The sequence below is a fragment of the Pagrus pagrus genome (assembly GCF_965226575.1).
Source record: "Pagrus pagrus genome assembly, chromosome: 20".
NCBI classification, from domain to species: Eukaryota; Metazoa; Chordata; class Actinopteri; order Spariformes; family Sparidae; genus Pagrus; species Pagrus pagrus.
The window spans coordinates 10,830,117-10,854,145 of NC_140207.1; the positions used below are offsets into that span (position 1 = coordinate 10,830,117).

At 42.2% G+C, this 24,029-nt stretch overlaps 1 protein-coding gene across 5 annotated transcripts in view; it reads right to left on the reverse strand.

The window, feature by feature from the left end:
- The window catches only part of asap1b (ArfGAP with SH3 domain, ankyrin repeat and PH domain 1b), a 61,865-nt gene that overhangs the window by 18,017 nt on the left and 19,819 nt on the right, over nt 1-24,029 (reverse strand). For all 5 annotated transcript variants that reach the window (XM_084340863.1, XM_084340862.1, XM_084340866.1 and 2 more), the window contains exons 2-13: nt 21,765-21,837; nt 18,803-18,948; nt 16,063-16,137; nt 15,535-15,584; nt 15,185-15,314; nt 9,724-9,809; nt 7,398-7,473; nt 6,241-6,327; nt 5,279-5,379; nt 5,067-5,136; nt 2,703-2,790; nt 1,841-1,889 (exon numbers count right to left, since the gene is read on the reverse strand). In XM_084340863.1, coding sequence (XP_084196989.1) covers nt 1,841-1,889; nt 2,703-2,790; nt 5,067-5,136; nt 5,279-5,379; nt 6,241-6,327; nt 7,398-7,473; nt 9,724-9,809; nt 15,185-15,314; nt 15,535-15,584; nt 16,063-16,137; nt 18,803-18,948; nt 21,765-21,837 — 1,031 coding nt within the window. The remainder of the gene's footprint in view (nt 1-1,840; nt 1,890-2,702; nt 2,791-5,066; nt 5,137-5,278; nt 5,380-6,240; nt 6,328-7,397; nt 7,474-9,723; nt 9,810-15,184; nt 15,315-15,534; nt 15,585-16,062; nt 16,138-18,802; nt 18,949-21,764; nt 21,838-24,029) is intronic.

Sequence of the window (24,029 nt, forward strand, 5' to 3'; positions counted from 1 at the left end):
AATACACGGCACAATCTGCTCCTGCGCTCTAGCCACTGAACCGGCCCTCTCACACACACACCAACACACACACCAACACACACACTGGGCTTTATGAGCCTGACGTCAGCACTTCCTCTGTCATTGTCACTCAAGCCTGTCTGCAAAGGCCGAGGCCAGACAGGGAGTGGGCACATAAACTGAAGTGTGAGTCTGTCTGTTTATCTGAATGTGTGAAAAAAAACAAGATATTTCCATCGACAGAAGCGTAGGTGCACAGATGCTGAGCCAAAGCCTTCTTGTGTTTACTTATATTATGCATTATAATATGCTGCTCGCCTAATTGAGGGGGAGCGTAATTGCACGAAGCCGGAGCCCTATGGAATACTAAATATTTCATGGAAAATCCCATGAAGAGGCTGCAGTTAGAAGTGCGTGACAGGAGCGGCAGTGAGGAGCAGAAAGCTGGATCCCAGCGGACGACATGTACATACTGAGTGTTCAAGCAGCACTGAACCAAGTGCCGCAGCCACAGCAAGGCATCAGAGCGAGAACATGCGAGCACAGATCAAGTGCCACAAATCAAAGAGTGTTTTAGTCGAGGCAGCTCGAGAAGATTCAGATTTGTTTTCATATGATTCAGTGTGTTTCTGAGATGCATCAGAGGGCCTTTTTGAGTCTGTTTATCCATAATTTTGGCTTTTGTGAATTTAAAGCAGACAGAATTAACATTACAACCACGATTATCCAGCTACAAAAGAAGACATTTCAATCTTATCTTGACATTTTAATTAGTTTTGCCTTAATTAACATTTTGTCCTGATTAAATGTTAATTAAAGCAATATAATGTTAATACTAACTATTGTTTATCTTTGATCTTCAAACATGTTTGCTCTCAGAGGCAATACAGGCAATATATTATCATTTTTTGTTATTTTTACTATATTATCTCATTATATTGTATTTGTTTTGTGTTATTTTCATTGTATTCAGTTTCAAACTTGTAGTCTTTGAGCTTTTTTGCTGCATTAGGACAATGTGCAAGCTAACCAAGCTAGCTGTTTGGTTAGCTAACTACCAAACTATCTATTCAATCATTCTTCTTTGTTGTTGAAACCTGGTGCCTACATTACCCATAATGCACAGTCAGTTCAGTTGGAGATTTGGGTGTGTTATGCTAGTAGCGGCTAATGTAGCTTTGAGCACCTAGCCTTAGCTAGCTCACTTATATCTAGCTCTACTCATACGGTACATACGGCAAGAGAAACAACGTATGTGTGAGAAACAGTGCGAGTCACTGACAGCTTTCTAAATAAACTTGAAGTCTACATTAATGAAACGTGAATTGTTTTACATAATTCTACTTCAGGAGAGCTTTAGAGAATACTATTTGTTTACATACAACTTATTTTAATTAGCAGATATTATACAACATTCTCTTTGCTGTGAAACCAGAAAGAAAAGCTTAGCTGAAATTCAGCCTAACGACTGAGAGTCTACAGAAAACTTAACGGTGCTGTGCGATAATTCATTTAACATTTGTTTTGAATTGCTAATCTTCTAGTTCTGTCTGTCTTCATGGGAACCAACAGTGTGAGGTTACAGCGACCTGAATTACTGCCGACCACAAATCCCACTGCTGCCCTCGCTGCCACTCAATCGAGAGTCAATCTGCTCCTCACACAGCAAAACACTTCCTGTCTTCGAGTGTGACAATGACTTGCAAACCAAGCCGCCATTAATAAAAAAACATCAGGTCACACACGAATATCAAACTCATTCTCTGGATTTAAGTAAAGGTATCTTATAGCAGAAACTTTAAACCTTTAGAAATAATCATGAATACTTTGTTTTACTCACATGACAAACTCTTGTTCATCTTCAGCCTGGAAATGATATGTCCGGTTATCTGTGGAATACAGAAACAGACATAAAGTAAGCAAATGTCTTATCTGGTATTTTATTAAACTAACAGCTTACAGTAAACTATTCAAATATATGTGTGTGTGTGCAACACCTGTTTGAGAAGCACTCTAAAAATAGTCTGTTATAGAAAAGTCTGTGTTATACTTCCAAAGATCTGCTTTCTTTGATGCCTAGCAGAGGCAGGAATTCCCCAACTGTCTCACACTAAAACATGTTAATGACCAGGGCTGCAACTAACAATTATATTCCAGATTAATAAATTAACTGTTTGAAACAACATAAAATGTCAGAAATACCAAGAAATGTCCATCCCAGTTTCTTAGACACAAAGGTGCTGACTTTAAGTGCCTTGTTGTGTCAATCCAAAACACAAAGATATTCAGTTTGATATGAAATACAATGGTGGAAAGCAGTAAATCTTCACATCTGAGAGGCTGGAAAGAGCATTTTCTGCCATTTTTTCATGAAAAAGTACTTTCACCATCAATCGATTCTCCAAAAATATGTCTGTTGACTAACTGTTGTAGCTCTATATACAACTAAGCTATTCTGGCACAACATATTGTTTCAGCATCATCATCGCATTCCCAATAGTCAAATGTGTGTGCAATGTCAAGCAAGGCAAATTAACACAAACATGTCCTGTTACAGCTTTTTAAATTATCTGGTGAAAATTCTTGCTGGTTTTCTTATATTGCAGAAAATCAACTTACTGTAATGTCAGTTTTTATTTGACTATCGTGCAGCCCTATCTGGCATGTTGGTGAAATGTGCAGGATGAGTGTGTTCAACCTACGAGAAATGAGATCGAAGCACTTCCTGTCTTCAGGACTGGGTTTGACCTGGCAGGTGAGCAGGTTGAGTTTGACTGGCTGCCTGTTGGACTGTGAGAACAAAACATATCACATTAATCAGACAGGAAACATAAAATCAACCTGAATATTCACAAAGTTAAAGATACAAAATCCCGTCACACAGATACAGGATGAACTCAGGACTCCTCTTAAAGAAGCCGGACTGTGCTGGCTGCTGGGCTGTGATAATGGACCCAGTTGGCACATATACGCTGAGCATTGTCTCCTGCCAGTGCCCGGGCAGAGGAGGGGCGAGTGCACGTGCTAATGAAATGCTAACAGGCTGTGATGAGCCATGGAGCTCGGCTGGCCTGCTGGCAACCTGCCATGTCATCGAGAGTCACCCAGAGTTCAGCTGCCACACCGGTGGAAGAAAAAGGAAGTTGGTGAACCGCCTCCAGACGGAGAGAAATGATTATAAGGTCTCATATAACTACCACTCCGTGAACCAGAGCAGAGTGATAGGTTAAAGATTCACTCCCTTCATCTGCTGACAGAACAAAGGGGAATCCTTTTATATCACATCTGAGACAACCACTTCCTCCGAGCGTCTTGGAGCAGACGGATTGATGTTTTCATGTTCGAGGTACAGTAGCTGCTGTGTGAAGGTTCAAATCATCCTCACACCCCAAAACCATAAAACCTTGATTTGTGACCAATAAAACTGCAGAGGTTCAGACGAGTGTTGGCTTCACCAGGCTTATCATCCTTTTCATGAACTGTGAGAGGTATTAATTGTCCCATTTTAAATACAAGAGAGACTGTTGGTTTAAGTCACAATCAGTGATCAAACATGTAGCACCGGACTGTACCAAAATTCAAAACATAAACTGGAAACTGGTATTAAATGAAAGGACAACAAGAGCAACGCTGCTAGTCCAGCTTAAAGCTTAATCTAGTTTGTTTTTGCACCATAAGATATAAAATGGGCCTATATTTGAATTATTATCATGTGACAAACACGCAAAATGCTGATTTTCCATCTCCAACTCGTTAAAAGTACATTCAAATATGTTTAACTTAATCTATAAGGGTTGAAGAATAAACCGGGGCTTTATACATAAACTTACTGTAGATTATAACAGCCTTCTTCTGTGTTAAACTTTCTACACACTGAAACGCATTCAAGAGGGGGACTTTAATTAGAAAGATATTATTAGAGTCTTGCTGAGGACAAAGGGCAAATAATGAAAAATAGATCCTGCAAACCACAACGCTTTACTGTATTTGGTATAAGTGGCAACAATTTGATCTGACAGTGATCCTCCTCAGGTCTACAAACCATAAAGCTAACTCTTCAGACAGGGAAGGCTCATGGTGTTCCTAACCTAAGCAATATGGTGCCTGACACATAATCTTCATATAGTTATTGTCATGGTTTATTTATTTCATATAAGCAACTCAGCCTGCTTACGAGGGCAAACTCTACAATGACAGGGATCAAATCTCTGGCTGTGTTTGTGGTGACCAAATCAGGTATTTTAAGTCAAAACATGATCTTTTTTTAACCCTAACCAAGTGATTTTTACAAACAGAACACTGTCAAAGCATAAAATATAAAATTTAACCTAAAGCAGTAATATTTCAGCTTATCTGTTTAAAGAAACGTTTACTGTCAGCATTTATTCTGGTGAGTGGGTTGCTGATTATCAGTCAGATGACCTCTGACTTCCTTTAACAAACAGTACTAAAGACGTTATAATCTCATCATTTCAAAGTACAGTGTCAGTCAGGTTAACAGCCTAAATGCACAGGATTTCATTTTCCTTCTAAATTCCTAAGTCCACATTAAACACTTCCTGGATTTACTGATTATCTGTGCCCGATGAGACACCGGCTAAACCCGCTGGTTGTGTCCAGCAGCTCTCTTCGTCTCTGAGGCTCGGTAGGACGTCATAACTTAGTTAACACAGTCGGTGTATAGATGCCACACTGGAAGAGAAAACATCACGCTGCTCGCTGGCCGCCACAGCTGCACGAGAGTGGAGACGACTCCACAGACGTGCCAGCGTATACAGTAGCGCTCGCACACTGGCTCTGAGATGAGTCACCGAGGCGCAGCAGGCTGAGGGGGGAGGGGTGAGAGGAGAGGAGAGGAGAGGAGAGGAGACGAGAGGAGGGGGGGGACAGGGTTGCCATGACAACTCATCTATGTCAATTCCACTCTGCCAGCTTCCAGATTGAGAAAGCCCAACGCAACCTCCCCGCATGATGTCCTCCCTTTGATCAGCACAGTCACTCGCGGGGGTCAGGGAGTGTGTGTGTGTGTGTGTGTCTGTGTGTGTGTACATTTGTTTTGTACTCACCGTGGCATGAGAGATGGTGAGCATGCCCCCTTTCACTGAGCACTGCCTCCTCTGCCACACCTTCCTCAGCCTGTAAAGGAGGAGGAGGAGCAGGGTGGGGAGACACATTAGCAAAGGAGTTGTGTTTCCTCTTCTTCTGCTAAATGTTAATGCAACATGAACGGTGCTCCGCAGCAGCGTTTTGAAAAACAGTGGCTGTGTTAGCAGCTTACCCGTCACTCTTCTTCAGCAGGTAGCCTTTCTTCTCGCTGCCAAACTCCTTGTTCCCCTGCAGCTGGTGCATGCTGTAGCCGCCCTGCTTACTCTGCGAGTCCTGTGCGAATCCAAGACGCCGCAATTTAACACTTGTAATGCACAGAGACGCGGGTGACAGACATGCAACACGCACACAAACACACTACAAACTCATCAAAGCACAGTGTCTGAGAGTGCTAACAGGAAAATGATTGTTAAAAATCTACCAGACATGCTCTGCAACGCCTCTAAAGGGCCAAACCACTCTACTGTCAAGCATAACAACCAGATAGACGCCAGCATGCTCCACATGCACCAGCACTTACTCTTCTAGACTTGATTCCAGACAAGCAGAAGGCAGAAGGGGGGAGATAGAGGGGAGAGGTGTGAAAGATCTAACTCAGGTGCAGGCGGTGGGTGTGAAAGACCGAAACCATTATCGCGTGTGCTTGTTCTCTATCTGTAAATGCTCACCGCGGGTGCTATTAGCAACAGAAGCTACAGAAAGTGTAAATTAAAGGTGAAAGATTGTCTAAATCGTGTCATGCAGAACAGTGGACCGACAGTGTGAATGTGTGAGAAGGAAACGTTGGCAGTATGTGTGATGTGGTGTGAGGTCGGGCAGTGAGGGGGCTCTCCACTGAGCAGCCAGTGAGGCACAACACTGGTCACCAGCAAAGCCTACCACACACTGGCTACCAGCATGGTACAGCACTGGGCACTCGCTCTGTGCTGCAGGAGACAAGCTCCAGACCTGGTAGTGGCCAGAGTGAGAGGACGTGTGTGGTAAAAATCATTCTCTCACATGTCTGGGCGGCACCTATTAGTGAATCAAGTGCGCCATTGCTGTGTTTTAGTACTGTACGGCTGACTTTGGGTCGGCCTTGTTAAGAATTTCACTCGCTACAAGTTTGAATTTGTCCGGGTGTGACCTGCCTACCTCCTTCTGGTCCAGCTGGAGGGAGGACTTGATCAGATCCCGCAGGGCAGTCAGCTGCTTCTTCTCCTCATCCTGAGTTTGTTTGATCTGAGGGGAACAAATGCACCAGCAGAGCTGAGCGATTACTAGCTGTGTTTACATAGAGCTGTTTATTGTACCAATAAAATGCCTCATAAAAATACCTAGACTGAAATCAACAATTTGTAAACTTCCCTTTACTTTCTCTTTTGAAAATACTCTTATTGTGAGCTCATTGTTCCTATGGGAAGATGGTTTGAGTCATTTTTAAGTAAAAAAAAAAGTCAAAATCCTGATTCCACATCCTCAAATATGAATATTTTCTGTTTTTTTTCCTCGTCTATGACAGTAAACTGAGTATCTTTGGGTCGTGGACAAAACAAGACATCTTAAGCTATCATCTTGGGCTGAAACCAAATAGACCAAAGAACTAATTGATTAATCAAGAAAACAATTGACAGCTTAATCAACAATGGAAAATCGTTGTTAGTTCCAGCTCTATTGTGTGTCACTGCCTGACAATCAAAACGTTGCTCTGTTAAATTAGATTTATTAGCTGCAAGCCGCACAGTTTGAGGAGCTCTACTTTTCCAGGGCGTTACCATCTTTGGATATGTTAGGTTTACCAGTTTCCAGGAGATTCTGAATCATGACACTTCCTGCAGATGTGCTGCATTCTCACACACAATAACTGCAGGAGCATTTCTGTCTATTTTGATAAAACTGCGGCCTCAGGAGAGAGCACAGCAGTGCTTAAAATAAGGAATGGTGGTGAGCAGTCAGTCAGTTTTTTTTGTGGTTTGCTTCGCTACATATCCTATTCTGAGCACGACAGAACACTTTCTAATAACTTGCATGTAAACACAACACGTTTATCTAACAATTTCTTCAGTACCGACGCTGGAAAGAGTCATTCGACCACGAAAAATCTCAACACAAGGTCCACTTACTAGCTTTTTCCAGTATGAGAAAAGTTTATCTGCTGAATAAGGGATGCATTAGATTCTGGAAAAAAAAAAACTAGCAAGCAGAACTTGAGATGAGATGTTTTGTGTTGAATCACAGATGTGCAGGAGATCAGCTTTGATTCTCTGAAGAATAAAAGCCAAAATAAAAGCATAAGAAGCATGTGTGTTTACATTGTAGAGATCAGCTGCCAGCTTCTCGATGTACTGCTTCAGCTTATCCGCTGTCTTCAAGCCATCTTGGAAGAAACTGCAGAACAGAGGCACGTGTGAATCTCACTGACTGTAACATGCATTGTAATAAATACGACTGACAAGCAATGACTTCTTCTCAAATGTCAGGTGTTACACTCTGAAGGTCACAGAGAGGAGGAGGAGGAGGTTGGCGCAGTTCATGTTTAATGTATAGCTCGGCTCGATCTTTGGCTCTTGGCACAGAAATCGCAGCTGGCCGCGTCCACAGCAGATTTGCAGAGGTGCTTACAGGACATCCTGAAATCCATTATAGATCTGTCTGTGGGGCACACCTCGAAGCAGCGCTGCAGCAGCAAATCACCGCTAATGACCCCTCTCTCTCTCTCACTCCCTTCCTCTGTTCATCACTCTCTCTGACACTTCTCTCCTCCGCTTGTTTTCTTTCAATCTGTGCATCAAGGATCCCACCTCTTTCCTCCCACTCCATCCAGCTCTGCACGTCAAGTACCGGTGGCCTTGCAGAATGCATAGCTACAGTGTTGAAACGGCAGCTCTAGAAAAAGATTGACCTCGGCTGACTTTTTTCTGTACTATATAGTCATAAATGCATTTAGAATTACCTTTACTTATCATTTTATGAGAAAATCCAGTATTTGTAACTATTATAACTATAAAAATTACAAGAATAGCCAAGGTACTCTATTTTTAAACAAGTAAGATGTCTGATGTCATGTTCAACACCTTCCTCAGGGAGTCAAACATTTTTTGACAACCAGTACGACTATTTCACTTTACTCATCACCAGATTTTTAAGAAACATGGACTCCAAACTATCAGAAATCTTCTCAATAAAGCACAGAAAGTAGTCCACTGGAAATCCCTGTATCTGTTGTAACAACACCTTGGTTAACCTGCCAGCTCACATGCGGCAATTTCGTTACTCTAGTAGGAGGCTGTGACTCATTTTTGATTTAGCTTGTGTTCATTCTGGAAGAGAACTGTAATTGTTTTTATTGATTGCCAGTGTCTGCTAAAGGATGACTCCAGCTGTAGCTTGAGCAGGGTGTCTGCAGGTATCACAATTTAATGCCTTTCAAGACCTTTCGGAGATGCTTTTTATCCAATTTTTGGACAAATGATTTCTTTTTTTTTTTTCTTATTCAAGCACTGCAGGTTAAGTGTAAGGTAAGTAGTAATTAACATCAAAATAGTGCATGATGGGTAGGTATCAGATGCTTTTGGACAATCTGATAAGGCCTTAAAGATAATAGTATGCTTCGAATGAACCAAATCAGAAGGTGAAAGTGCTCTGAACAACCTAAGTCAAATGTGGGGGGATAAGCCTGCCATCATATAGAGAGGCCAGGCGTAATAAGCAAAAAAAATGATTGGGATAATAGTGCAAAGCATTTGGACAGTCTCTCTTTAAAAGCACTCATAGTGTTGCACTTGTTTGTGCATAAAAAAGAGTGATGGAGGCCATTCAGAAAAGAATAAAAAGAGTGTGAGAAAAAAAGAAAGTCAGAAAGATAATTGTGCATCAGAAAATGTGTGGGTGGTGGGAGTTTCAGATGCTTTCAGATGATCAGATCTCCGTTGGAGCATATTGAAGCCTCAATTGTTCCATAATTGCAATGCAGTTCGCGACAACAGGTGCAGGAATTTCTACAGGAGTAGATTCTGTGTTTGCTTTTGGACTCAGAGGAGCGACTGTGAGTTGTTTTCCGGAGCTTTTTGAAAAGTAGAAAGTGATCACTGTTGTTCTTACAAGACTCCGTGTTTCCCTGGGTGAGTAAAATGACATGGCTGACAAATTACTGTCCCACATTTGTTGGACTAAGAGGTTCAGACGTTGAAAAGGAACACAAATTGTTTTCTTCCTTCAGGCTGCGAGCGGTCCCACACTTCCCTCAGCTCTCCATCGATTGCCTTTACGCCTTCCATTCCATCACGGCTGCAGCTTCTCTATCCATCAAAGCCCAGGTTGAAGCGATTAACAGGGAAGTATATTGTTTTGTCTCGGTGTTATGACAGGACCTAGCAACGCTGAGCGAAAATTTGTCATTCTGTCACTGGCCGATGTGGAGCTGCGGTTCTGGCACGGAGAGCACCCACTTATTTACCCACCAAACCCCACAGCTGTCAGAACATATCGCTGTGATGACCTGCGCATATTTATGAGAGCTATATATACGAATCAAGATCTGTGAATCATACAGGGGATAGAAAATTGACATCGAGAGCTGCAAAGATGGAGACACAAGCGGTTTTTTTGAGTGTCGGGGGGGATTAAGGCGGTACTTACTTGCACTGTGCGTGGTAATACTTAATCAGGTTCTGGAGGAGGTCCACTCCCTTCTTGGTCTTGATCTCATTTACTTTGATCAGGTACTGCAAAGGAAAGAGAGGAGCAGAGTTCAGCCAGGAGGTGAAATCCAGGGTGTGTTTAAAGGATTTCTTTTGGTTTAATGAGGTATAATGTGGCAGAGCTGTCGCATAGAGAATAAAGACTTCTGCTTGCCATAGACACTTAGAGTATGAAGACTTTGCATTATGATAATCACATCTGAGTGGCTTTGATGTAGGAGCCAACTGCCTTGACACTGCAGGAGTGGGGGACCAGGCTGGTAAACACACTTCTATTACAAGAGAATACCATGCCTCTGCCTTGATCTAAATAAAGTTTCAAAAGGATGACGAGAAAATATTTTACATTAGCATCATAAAAAAAGAGAGAATAGCCTCCAGAGGAAGCGCTTTGTGGACTGTGTGCTCAGTCTGGGTGTCTGAGGATTCAAAACAAAATCTTCAGACGGCACTTCCCACCAAACAAACGAATAAAAGATAATCTGAGCTAATCCCGCAGCATGCCAATCCACAGAGATTTGTCGAGAGTCACGGCTAAAGACCAATTTCAGCTCTGCAGCGGAATTTAATCTATACCACAAAAGCTTCCTGAGGCCAACGCACAGCTTCACTCTGCTCCTTACATCACGTGTATGGACGTATATATGTTAGCATACGCATGAGTGCACATGTATGTGCATATATGTGCTCATGCGTTGTCCCTTTGTCTGCCCGACAGTGCCCGACGGACAAGAGATTATCCACATTTTGTCTGAGCCCCGTGTGGGTTCAGTGTTTCAGAGCCACTGCCGCATATGCGTGTTCGGGCTCTTTTGTCTGAATGAGGAGCATCGCTCGCACTGCTGCCGCGTCTGAGCACAACATAATGCAGCCTGCTGAGTGCTGCCTTTCCACACTCCTTCGCTGATGGCGTAGGATGAAAAGGGTGAGAGAGTGAGAGCATCCTGTAATCTGGTGAGTAACATGGGGAGAGAGAGCGTGAGAGCGAGAGAGTGCACGCACACGGAGAGAAATGAGGTTAAGTGGGATGAACAGATTGTACCACTGACTGCAGCAACTGTCCCACACACACACACAACAGCAGCGGCAGCAACGGTGGTTCATCAGCCAGGATGACTGTTGATTTAGGAAGTCTCTGATGTTTGATCAGATGTCTGATCATTATTTTTATTGGCAGAGAACGCTTTTGGACTTGCATGATTTAAATACAGATAAATCACATAAAAGTTTTGATTACATAACACCAAACTAGGCCAGATTAAACATGTTTCACATAAAAATGTTGCGTAGGTAGGTAGAATACCTTTTTTCCATTAACGTTAGTCTACCCTGAGAAATAGGGCTGCACAATTAATAGATATTATATACATTTTGTACAGATTAGAGCCCGACTGATACAGTATATCAGTTGGCAGATACCATAGGCCAATTTTGCCCCATCACAGATATATCGGTATCAACGTACATGTTGTTCACTATGCGCCAAACTTTTTGTTTTAGAAGTTATAATGCAGAAAGTGTATAAATACCCATGTCATTTTAGACGATAAAGTTTATGGTTTAACTGTAAAATATTGTGCCTTTGATAACCACATTTGAGGGATTAAGTACTGGTCGGGCTGTAGTTCAGACCACAACCAATATCACATCATCATGATAAAAATAAAATTTGTGGTGCATCATTCCCACTCATCCTGAATCATATAATTATTCTAATATCTTTCAAAAATAGGTCAAACATTTGGGAAAATGCCCAGCCCCCGGGTCCAGATAGGAATGTCTGTTTTTGACAAATCCAACTAATCTAATAATTTGTAAATCAAGGTAAATTGTTGCAAAGATCTTATAAACATCTAATATTGCTATAAAGCAGTCCTGCTTATTGATATTTACAACTGCCAGATCTAACCAAGACATTACATTTGGTTTGGCAAAATCTCTGACGGTTGATTTATCTTAAATGTCTCAGTGTTCATCATCACATGGCACAATATCAAACCCCTGTGACCGAACAAACCCTGTCTGAAGTGGTTTTACAGCTCCGAGGATCAAAAGCATCGGCTCAATAAATACATCAGCGGCTTTTGAAGATATATGGCTTTTAAAACTCATTATTTTCAAACTATCACATCATATATGTGAAGGAGTCACAGTCAGTTATGCTCTCATAAAAGAGCGCTTTAATACTTTTTAGTCAATTTCCTCAAACCACAGAGTCCTCTAACTATTATTTACAGTGAGGCTGGTTCAGTAACAAGTGGCCAAAACCACAAGGGCCTTTTGTCTGAAGTTTTTACCCTGGAAAGGCCAAACGGCACCAATGAGAGGACTTGAGCAGCCCTGCAAGGACCCAGCAAATTAGTATCATACTGGGGAGAGAATGAACATGCAAAGCTCTGCAGATGATTAGAAATGTACGATCAAATCCGGACTTGAGGCAGCGAGTGAAAGAGGAAGCTGGTGCTAATGTAACGTGGGAGCTACAACTCGCTTTTTGGCATCCTACATCGAGTGGAGGCGGGCTACAAAAAAGGATAATGAAGTGACTGTCGAGGCTTCTGAAATCATGAAGAGATGAAACTGTTCAGAGCTGCGGTTCAAACTTTAAAGTTTCAACTTTATAGCTAAAACAGATAATTGACTAAATGATTTAATTTTCAAAAAACTGAGCCAACTTTTAATGATTCCTTACCAGGGAGATGACGGGGAGGTACAGAGGGAGGCAAAGATGTGTGAGGTCAAAAGAACTGGTGCATGCAGGTGATCTAAAACTATTAAGTTAAGTTAGTTACTGTAGTTTGGCTCGCTGACAAACACAGTCAGAGGCTACAGGCAGCAGTAGTGGCTGAGACACAGCTCATTTAAGATAATTAAAACCTGGTTTAAACAGGCCTTTGGGCTTGATTATTAAAGACTGTAGTATCAATAAGCTGTTGGTATTGGAGAAATTAAGACATAAGTCTCATATGATTTTTAATTTCACAATTACCAATCAAGAAGAAAGATCTCTCTATTTATTTTACATCTCAATTATCACATTACAGCCAATAATAGTTTGTTTTTAAATGAATATTAATTCCATTTTGCATATAGCATAAAAAACCGGGCTGAAGTTGCAGCTGTAGTCTTGTTTCCATTTACTGTTTTCTTATCTGCTCCCCTTGTTTCATGTTAGACACTCTCTAGGAAACATTTTACTGCATGTTGTCCTGTTGGTGTTTTACATTTATGCCTATCGTTCTCCCTGGGACCACAGGTTAACGTAAAGCTAACTACTAATAATACATAAGCTGTACTGTATTACCACTGGGGACCTCTGCTCAGTTTTCCTGTGCATTCGTGCTCCCCAGAAACAGAAACTAAGAAATTAAAAAAAAGGAAAAAGGAAACATTAAATGTGGCTTAATGAAGCCGAGCCTGAAAGTCTGAACGCAGGTGGAAAATGTGGGCAAGGAAACACCTCTGAGTAACAGTGAGAAGCGGGCAGATGAGCGTTGCAGAGGACAAAAGGACTGCAGTGAGCTTCATAGTGAATAATTCACACAATCACCAGCAGTGCAGCAGCCATTGGTCCATTATGTAATTTGAGTAAAAAATCTGAGCAGGATAAAACAGTGAACAGTGTGTAGGCGTCGCCGCCCACCACTAGAGAGGTTTTTGGCAAAGCGGAGTGAGCGCTAACAGTTTGTTCTGATTCTCTTGGGCACATAAAGAGCTCACATTTGTTTTACACTTAATTCTAGCTGTCAGATTTCTTTAAGAAACAGCCTTTGAACGTTATTACCAAAGATAATTCAAACTGTGTCGCAAAGTGCCGAAGAGAAAACAAGTTTACAGAACCAGAGGGACATCTGAAACCATTTAAATAAAAAGCAGTTTGAGTCGTTTGTACGAGCGGTTGGCTGCAAAAATATCTGTTATATTTTCTAAATCTCATCACTGAAACATAATCGTTGTAACAACCAGTTTCAGTCGAGCGTTGAGGCAGACAGCTGGTGCAATACATTCCTCCTTCATGAATTAATGTAGTTACAGCTGTACCTTTTGAGGCCGCTCTTATCCCTACATGTGGATCTGCACGAGTGTTAAAGCTACTCCATAAATTATTCAAATCATCCGAGAGAAAAAGTCAACTCGAGCTTAAAATCTGGTTCGAATGTAGCTGCTCAAGATGACTTAATAAGTGGGTGTTCAAACAAAAAATAGCACTGCGTTGGTGTTGCTGCAGGTACCAAGAGGAAAATGAAGTACGATCCAGGAAGAACAGTTTGGGTGGAAGACCCCGGAGTTCGAAGGCTTGTCAGATGCTAAAACGCTCTGCGAAGGTTTATAATATGAAAAGGCAGCATTTCACAAATCTGGAGGGTTATCATGATGAAAATCTCTTCATCAGAGTCTGCCTGAGGCGCCCCTGCAGCGTCTCCGGTTCAATTCTAGGTGGGCGATGTCAGATTCAGTGGTGGATGTACAATTACTGACACTTTGTAACTGTCCCTAAGTAGATTTTTCAGGTTCATCTGTATTTTATTTTACTTTTCCTTCCTACATTTGAACACAAATATCTGTACTTTCTACTCCTTCCATTTTGACGACAGGCTGGTTACTTTAGTTTTAATTCATTTGAGGGGGATTATCGATTAATTTTGTTTTGCGTCAATGCACACCGCCTTCACAACTTTGCAAGATGATTTCAACAATCAGTGCAAATCTCACATGGCAGACGTAAGGAGACAGAAACAGACAGCGAGGGAGACTGGAATGGGAAGAAAAGATCTGCAGTGTCCTTCAGAGGGAGACTTTTTAACTTACATACTTTATTATTAATACTTGTTGAAGTATCTGTACTACTTGAGTAAAGAATGTATGAACTTTCAGCCACCTCTGTTTGATGTAGTGGAGTTGAAGTACACAGTAGCATAAAGTGGAAATGCACAAGTTAATTGTATTTAAGTACGGTACTTGAGTAAATTACAGTACTTAGTTACATTCCACCACTGGTCATATTACATTACACAATACACTGTGTAGGGTTCAACTTGTTTGCCCGACAACACTGTTTTTTTGCCCTCGTCTCACTGGAGGGAATGAGGAGGTTGAGGATGTGCTGTTGGACACAGTGAAAGTGTTGTTGTTGCGGGGAAACAACCTAGAACTACACAAATCAAATAAAAATCCAGTCCCAAGAGATTTATAATAGCTGTGCTTCCATCTAATTCTCAAGCGAAGAATTCATCAATCTTTTCTAATATAATACTTCAAAATGTGCATACAAATACATTGATGGAAACACGGCTAAGACATCTGGACAGCACGGACTGCTGTGTTGATGGGACCCGTCTGACTGATTAAGGCTGATAAGGCCACCGAAAGGTATCCTACAGCTTCATTTTACAACTTACCTCGCACATCTGGAGCTGGAAGAGACGCCGCTCCTTCTCCATCTCCTCGGCGATTTCAGCCCCGGTGATCTCCGTCCGGATCATCCCGTGCTGCTTGGCGTGCTCTCGCTTCTCCTTCTCGATCTTTGTACTGAACACAGACGAGAGGACGGTTACTGAATGGATGCACGTCTCCTCTAGGCCTCGTCTGTTTTTACATCATGCAAGTGGCTCTACAATATCTTCTACAAAACTCCTGGAGGGCGAGAACAATACTGCTGCACATGATCAACAGCGTTTGATCCATTATTCAGTACTCTACTGTGGGCTAGATGATGCAAATATGCGGCACACTTTAATCATCCACTTACAACTTGGCCTCGTAGTCCTTCCATGCTTTGTCGAAGGGCTTCTTTATGTCCTGCAGAAACACAGGAGGACAAGCATCAGCAAACTACAAAGAGGTCACGGTGGGGACGGGAGTTATTTTTGCAGAGCTGGATCGCGACCAGAGTTTCAGCGAATGCCTCACTCCGCTCACGATTTACGCCGCAGACAGCTAGCGAGTGACCACGTCCCTCCCCGTACCCCAGACATCAAGGGTTCACGGCCGTGTTACTCGCCACTCGCCTCAAGCACAACACAAAGGCAGTGTTTACTTCTGCAAGATTTACAGTGCGATCTTTTGAACAGAGAGCTCTCCCCCCGTCCCTCTGGTCTCTTCTCGCTTACACTCAACAAGCACACGCACAGAAGTTGAGAGATTAACAGAGAGACGTGCTGACGAGGCATCTTTTTTTCTCTGTCCCGCTGCTGAGCTCGGGCCGTGGGGGGGAGTCAGAGAGAGAGAGAGAGAGAAAACACGTCAGGAATAGAAACTGTGTAACTGTAAATCTTACCCCTTTCACGCCTTTCAGATCGCCCTTCAGCAGCGAGTCCAGAGTGAAGATCACATTGTGGCTGAGGCTCTGGAGCTGTAACACACAGAGAGGAGGAGGAGGCCGGACAAAGGGAGTTATAATGTGGCTTTTGTCATTGGAAAGCATGGCTAACAGATCGTATAATAGTGCACAGACTGATAAAGATATTTTACCAGTATCAGAAATGACCAAGTGCTGCCTAAAATGCTGGTATTGGTATCGGTGAGTTCACGAGTCTACACCAATCTGATACACATCATTTATTTATTAGAAACAGAACTCTGTTACTTCCCGGCAGTGTCCCGTACACGTGCACGCAACTTGAAGGTTTTTTTTATTGCACAAATAGCCACAAACAGCAAGCGACTGTAACTTCAAGCACATCCATAATATAACATCCATTCAGGGTTAGTAGTATAGAGCTGTTACAAAAGAATTAATGACCAGGGCTCCAGGGCGCAACTATTTTGGTTGTATCAGTGCACAAATTTCTTGTATCAGAATCAGTTTTGGGAAGAGGATATTGTATCGTACATCACAGTATTTTTCCACAGCAGGAAATAGTCCCTTAAAAATTAACTACTTTCTCTTGTTTGAGCTCTGTTTGCTGAAAATTATAATGCAAAACTACGCTTAACCAAAGCTATGCACATTAGGGATAGACTGATTATTCCTCTCACACAGTGGCCCTCCTATAACAACATCTGATTAGTAACACGTCACATCACAATCTATAAATACTGAATAATCTGAATCTGCAAAGTATCTAGTATCTATCAAAAAAAGTAGTGGAGAGGAAGTATAAAGTATAAAGAAGTACAAAGGAAATGAAAATACTCCTACTACTTCAGAACAGTACTTGAATAAATTGTACTTATATTCATTCCATCACTGGTTGGTCAACTTTTTGAGTTTCGACAAACAGATTTTCAGCTTTAATAGAAATGAATATCGATCCCAAACATCGTTTATCAGTCTCCTTCATTTCTAATAACTGGGATCAGTATCAGCCCTGAAAAAGACATATTGGGCGACCCCTGATTTATATCGACATATTACTGTATAAAGTTGTTATGGCATACATTCGTTTCGAGTCTAATATTCACTCTTTTGGCTCTGCTTTTGGCCTGAGGGAAATATCTGGCTCTCAATGCTCCGCTGTGCTCACCAGCTGGCCACTAACTTTGCCTGTGTGCAGTTTGGTGTTGGACAGGTACTGCAGACGGGGTTTTAATAGAGGGGAACTGCAGAGTCAGGGGAAAATTTTCTACGTGTGACCTCTTTTACTTTACAAGCAGTCATATGATCCATTGTTAATATAAAAAACTGATTAGTGCAGCTTTAAAGTATTACGTCTTCAGTCTGAGTAACCCAAACAAGGAAGGGAAGTTGATAAATCGTGAGTTTTGGTCTTTTAATGACGTCTGTTGACAATAAGAAAACTGTAAGTAACATCAGCCTGTACCTTTAACCTACAGTGCAATGCTTTAACACAGTCGTAACATAATAGCTAAACTGCTGTCAGCTACAGAACAAGTGCAAGTTAGCAACAGCTCTGGTTGCCAAAGTTATGTTCAGCAGCTCTAACCATTAGGATCAGCAAGGTCATTTACTACACTACTAAGCATTTAAGACCCTGTTGTTGTTAGCCTAGTCCACGCAGACATACAGCAGCGGTCAGGGAAGTAAACAACTCTTAATGGGTGCTAATGTGCTTCTTAAGTGCCCGTCTTGCATATGGCCGAAGTCAGGATCAATCTTCTTCTGGCCGACTGCCGTCGTGCTCTAACAGCCCATCCTGGAAACTGTCACTGTCTCTTTTGCTTTTCTCGACAACTGAGAACTGTCAACAAACTGGCCAAATGTATCTATAAAATCCTTACGTTTAAGCCGATAACACGTGTAGGACATCTAGGACAAGCGCTGTTCATCAATTCTCATTTGTAGTGCACGCACACACCAGCAGCCCTCGGGGTGCGGTTATTGAACTCACTCAATAAAACACTCAAAATGCAAAAGACAAAAGTAAAGAGAGAGGAACAGCGGAGATAATTTTCGCTTCCCCGCAATGTGCAGGTAGCGCCGACAGGTGGGTGATTTAAGACGGTTTCCAAGTGAACACACACACACACACACATGCACACACACAGTTGTTCCTGGTGCTGCCAAGTGTATTTATGGAGTCTAATCTCGCTGTCAGCCACACAGGAAGAGAGGGAGAGAGCGGGGACTGGCTCTTCTTCCAACAACAATCACTCACACAGGATTCAAACAGGACACATTATTCAACAGAAACGTCAGGGGAAATCCACGGCGGGCTGATAAGAGCCTCCACTGGACACACAAAAAAAAGTGTAGCAGCAGTCAGCTATACTGTCCGACTGTGATGACCGTTTTGACCGTGTAGGCAAATTTTATACAAGTGTAGAAATGGATGAACGCTGCTGCTGCAACCTGTAGGCACATGCACTTTTTTTTTATACTACTACACTCATCAATTACGTCCTCGGCTTCACCACAACCTAACGTCAACCCTCAACCTAATGTAATCCTAATCTTAACCTTAAACCCAAATCCTAAACCACTTACAGTAGTGAAGACAGGAAAAATAAGCTCTCTCAGGAGAAATTTCCTCGTTCCATCCATGTGAGGACAAGAGCACTCGGCTTTCCAGGCTATTCATTTAAACGACATACGAGTGTTGACACGTCGGACTCACCAGGTTCTTCAGGAGGGCCGACAGCTCCTTGGTGAGGGAGGAGAACTTGACGAAGGCCGTTCCCAAGTCAGGGTTGTCCCGGCTGATGAAGTTGCTGCCAAATTTGTCCAGAGCCTGGGCATAGTTCTCTTCATTCTGGACGTGGTCTGAGTGGGAAACACAGAAGAAAGGGCAAGCACCGGTCAGTTTATCTGCCTTGAATTCTGGCTAATGATTAGCATGATGTGGCTCGTCTCTGCAACATCCTGATGAGGGTACACTGCAGGTACAACAGTCGCAAAGGTCACATGGATGATTAAAGCAATCGACACATATCCTCGAAGGGATTCAAGATGGTTGGCTAGAAATCAGAAAACTGTCAAGAACAAAATGTTGGCATTAAAGGTCTAGTGCGTAGGATTTAAGGAAGGAAAAAACTTCTTCTGCAGAGTCTGCAATGTTGCACCGCAATACTTCTACAGTAGCCCAGAACTGGGGTTATTTCCAACATGCCAGTGTGGATTCCCAGCAACAGAAAATTACAATCAAATACATTTCTTCTGTTAGTGGCTATCCAACTGTGACCTCAACGACTCGCGGCGGGTGAAAAATCCAACAGGTGTTAAAGGGGAACGCCGCTGGTTTTAGTCATCAGAGCTTCTTGGGGAATACCACTGTATCTATGGAAATTCAGCTTCAGTGGAAGTCTCAATTCAGTTGGCGCAGAAAAGGTTTGAAAAATGACAAGAGCAGGGGCTCGAGGCTACATTAGCCGCTACTAGCTTAACACATCCCAAATCTCCAACTGAACTGTTGGTGATCCAGTTGCATCGTGGGTAATAGCTAACCAGGTTTTCACATGAGGAACATTTGTGGAATAAAAACGATTCTGCTGCATCAATTTTGGTATTTTCTTCTGATCGATCCATCATGATTATGCTAATGTTATAGGAGTGCAATGCAAAAAGTTGGTGGGTACTCTTAAATTATGAAGCAAGCTTTATAACTCTAAGAAAGATGTCTAAAACACACGCTTACAAACACTGTAATTTTTTTAAACAGGAATATAAGTAGAAGAAAAGGGCTGAGAATAAAGAGAATATTTCTGTGATACTCTAATCTTTGTTCTCAATAGCACGAGAGGAAAATCCCTGGAACAAACAGGTTTGTAAATCTTCTAAGATCTCCTAGTGAAGTTAATAATAACACAGATGTGGCAGAAAGCGTCAACAGATCCGACACTGGAAAGTTCCTCCATCAGCGCAGCAACACAGCAACAGACACATGTGACCCTAACCCGTGACTTTGGATCAGCTTCGCTCCGGAGAGAGTCTAGTTTAAAAAAATTTGACTCCACTAAGTCATCTTTATATGAAGCAAATGTCAGCATGACAAGAAGAAGTGTGGTTCTCCAGGCCAGTTGAACTCTGCGGGAGCAGTCAGTCAGACAGCGGCGTCCTGTCCTGCTGGACGGGCAGTGATCCAGTGATGTTTAAAACTGTTGCCAAATGTGAGGAGGAGTCGTGAGAGGGAGGTCAGGTGAGACAAGCACCCTGCAGAGCTTATTCCTGCAGCGGCCATTTTGTTGTCATAATAGAAACTCAAATATAGTCCAAACAGGGCTGTAGTTATTATTGAGAACAATGAAGTTGTGTCCTCTGTTTTTAAATGTTCCGTCTTTTTGTGTCTGCAGTGCTCTTTTAAATAGCGCGGTTACTCCAACAAGAATGTCTTAAACTAGGCTGACCGTTTCTTTAAAGGTATAATTTGTAGAAAATGGCCAGAATTGGAAGGTAGTTCCAAAAACATAGGGAGCAGCATATCACCAGAATAACCAACATCTGCTGCTCTTTGCATCCTATTCTTTGCTGTAGCTAGCTATCGTTAGGTTATTAGCTCATGGCTCAGTTAGCAGTGGAGCCAGTGGCCCTAGAGTTTGTCTGGACCAGGACCTCAGATCGCAGGGGGGTTGACCACGGACGACGAGGCTCAGCTCAACTGGATTTGGAAACCTAAGAGTGGGGTTGAACACAGCCTCCGAGAATGATGGAAGTCAGTTTGAAGACGGAGGATAGTACAAAGTGGTATTACAGGCAGGACGAGCAGGGGCTAGCTCATTTTTTACACTCTGTTGATGATGTTAGTTCATTTTTTGAATGTTTTAAACTAAAATTTTGGTCATGTCTTACAAATTTCTCCTTTAAAATAACACCTGTTTGTTTGGCTGTGATGTAAACGGATAAACCAGCTGTTCTTCTGTTGTATTTCTAACAACAAGAGTTTGCTGCAGCATCAAACTGCAGTTGCTGTTACCACCAGTTACTACGGGTGTCACCAGACAGAGCAGAACTGAGATCTTGAGGATAAGAACTTAAGGACCTCTGTGTTTCTAAAGCCCTGGCTACAGCCCTGAGCCTAACTATTCATTACATTTGCAAGATGCACAAACATCCCATTCTTATTTCTATTTTCGGATCACATTCAGTGTTCGTCTCACTAAAAACTAGATCTCGCCAAAGTAACTAACTCTTGTAGCTTATAGACTCCAGGGTTGTTTCTCATTCACAGACTCACAATGAGAGCAAGGTCAACTGTGTTTTCTGTGGAGAACAAACAAACTGTTTTTTTTGTGGGGCAAACATCTGAAACTGTCAATTTACAGGGAGGAGGCTGCTCACAAAAGTATTCTGTGGAAAATTACTGAGGATCCATGTCACAGCAACGAGCAAAACAAACTCAGGTGTTGGTTTCTGGGACGGCCTGAATACACACACACTCGCACACGAAACACCATCTGTCCCGCAAAAGGCAAATGTTCCAGACGGAGACAGCAATCCACATTTTTATTTAAAGATATTTAAGAAAGCCTGGGCTTCCCTCTGGGGATTTTTTCTTTTCTTTTGGAGAGCGTTGTGAACACGTATTCAACCGTAAGTTAAAGCGCACTCGGGCAAAAGATAACCTCGGCAACAGACGTTCTCACCTTGTCCTGAATTGTAGATTGCCTTCACTGATTTCTTCACCTTCTGCAGGGAGGTTCGGTCCTGGTCCAACGCCTGAAAAAAGAGGAGGAGAGGACGCTGTTAAAACCCTTGAAATCCTTTAAGAACGTGCTGAAGACATTCGCATCAAAAGACAGCAGAGACTCGAGGTTTCCTTGAAGAATTCAAAGCATGAGAGTATTTGCTCAGTAGTTCAAAGCATGCATGCTGTACAGAGCTAATGTAGACAGAGTGCTCACAATACAGTGCATGACCTGAATGTGGCATAAATCATTATTTCAACACTGCTGCCTGCTGGAGCAAAGCCTCTGTGCTCCCTAACAGACTACATAAATAGGCAGTATATCCATTTTATTGAGTTTAGGCTATTTATTACAAAGGCTAGTCACAATAAAACATTTAAATGCTTGAAAAATAAACACAGCCACTGACCTATTGTTACTGCGAGTTATCCGTCTCACTTCCTCGCAGTGATTAACACTCAACAGTTCAACATCACAAGCGCCGCAGAGTTAAAATAATGACTAATACAAACAGAAAACACTTCACAGACGCTGTAAATCATGGCACTAGCGGTTGCTTATTTCAAGATAACGCACGGCTAAATTTAGAGGAAATCCTACAAAGCCAAGCCAGCGTGACCCTTGAACCGATTTACCCACCGACCCCCCAGAAAAACAGCTTCACACGAGGAAAATTCATCATCGTAAACATCATAAGAGAAACTCCTCGTGTGCCCTTAATGCTCAACTCGCTCCCCGCCAGAGAATCTGAAGTTACACCACGTTCGAACACATCTTGCATGCTGCGTGCTTGATTTGTGGCCGGATTAAACCCAAACACAAGCACATTACATTCAAGGGAGAGATGCCACACTTTAAATACCTTTTAAATCAATTTTTAAAGCCCGTTAGATTTTATAGACTTGGTTTTTTCTGTATCAACCTGTCTTGAAAGTTACTTTTCTTTTTCTTTCTATGTATATATTGCAATTCTCAATACATACATGCCTTGATTGTAATATAGTAAGGAAACAGAGGAGAACATTTTTCCATCAGAAGATATAAACTATTAAAAAGTGGTTTAAAAGCTGTGATAACGCCTCTTTAAAGTTTTGAAGTGATTCTTCTCTTATATGAGAATGTTTCATTGTGTCTGATACCTTCACTCACTCTGTGACTGTGTAACGTCCATTTAAAACCCAACAAATGTGATTTATGTACCAGTTACCACTCTTCTCAGATAATAGCGTGTCATTTGTTGAATTTCAGTCAAAGAAAACATCCAAATGACTCAAATAAGAAATAATTTAAAGGAATAATACGTAAGATTTGGCTTCCTGTTTAGTCATACTCACAACAACAAAAGGGCAGCATATCACCGGAGTAATTGCAAACTGCTGCTAACTGTATTCTGTCTGTACACCCATGACTGCAGCTACTGTTAGCTTACAGTTAGCCGTGCAGCTAGCCAGATTCCTGAGGGATTGTTGGTGTTTACACTGAAAGCACAGGAGCTTTGGACCGCTGGAACAAAGAGGTTTTCAGGTCAGGAGATAGCTGGTCAGCATGCTTACTCCAGCAGATGTCTCAATACACAGACGTCCTTGACATAACTTCAAAACTGATGTTTCTTGACACTCGTTTGAACTAAAATGTTTACATATTTCACCTTGAAGGCCATTTTGGTGCTAAAACTGCAGCAGGAATGTTGTGCTTTTTCACAATCCTTTAGCTTTAAACCAAATAAGAGCAAGTTTTAATCTCAACCACTGGCGGAAGGGAAGGCTAGCTGATCACAGGGTTTTTACTTACGTGCACATCACGGAAAACCCAATCCAATATGACCTCCAAAATACATGTTTTAATCTGGTGATAAGTATCCGGCACATCACCTTCTGTCAAGACTACTGGAGCTGCAGTTACAGCAGCGCTTGGAGGTCAAGCATTCATTCCTGCTGTGTGCGATACAACACTGGAGACCTTTCTCAGCAGTAATATGAAAATCGCCTGTCATACTGAATGCCATCTGACAGTGTGACATCTGATATAATTTAATTTACCGCACGGAAAGCTCAGGTAATTGGGAAAAAGTGGACACAAACAACACAAGCACACACCTGAATTACCTGTCTCCGCTAAATCCTGTAAAATGTCATCCTGCCTTGGTGTAACTCATTCTGACAGTGCAATGATTTCTTATCCAAACCAGAGGGAGTGGAACCGTAACTCTGCCACGTTCGCTCG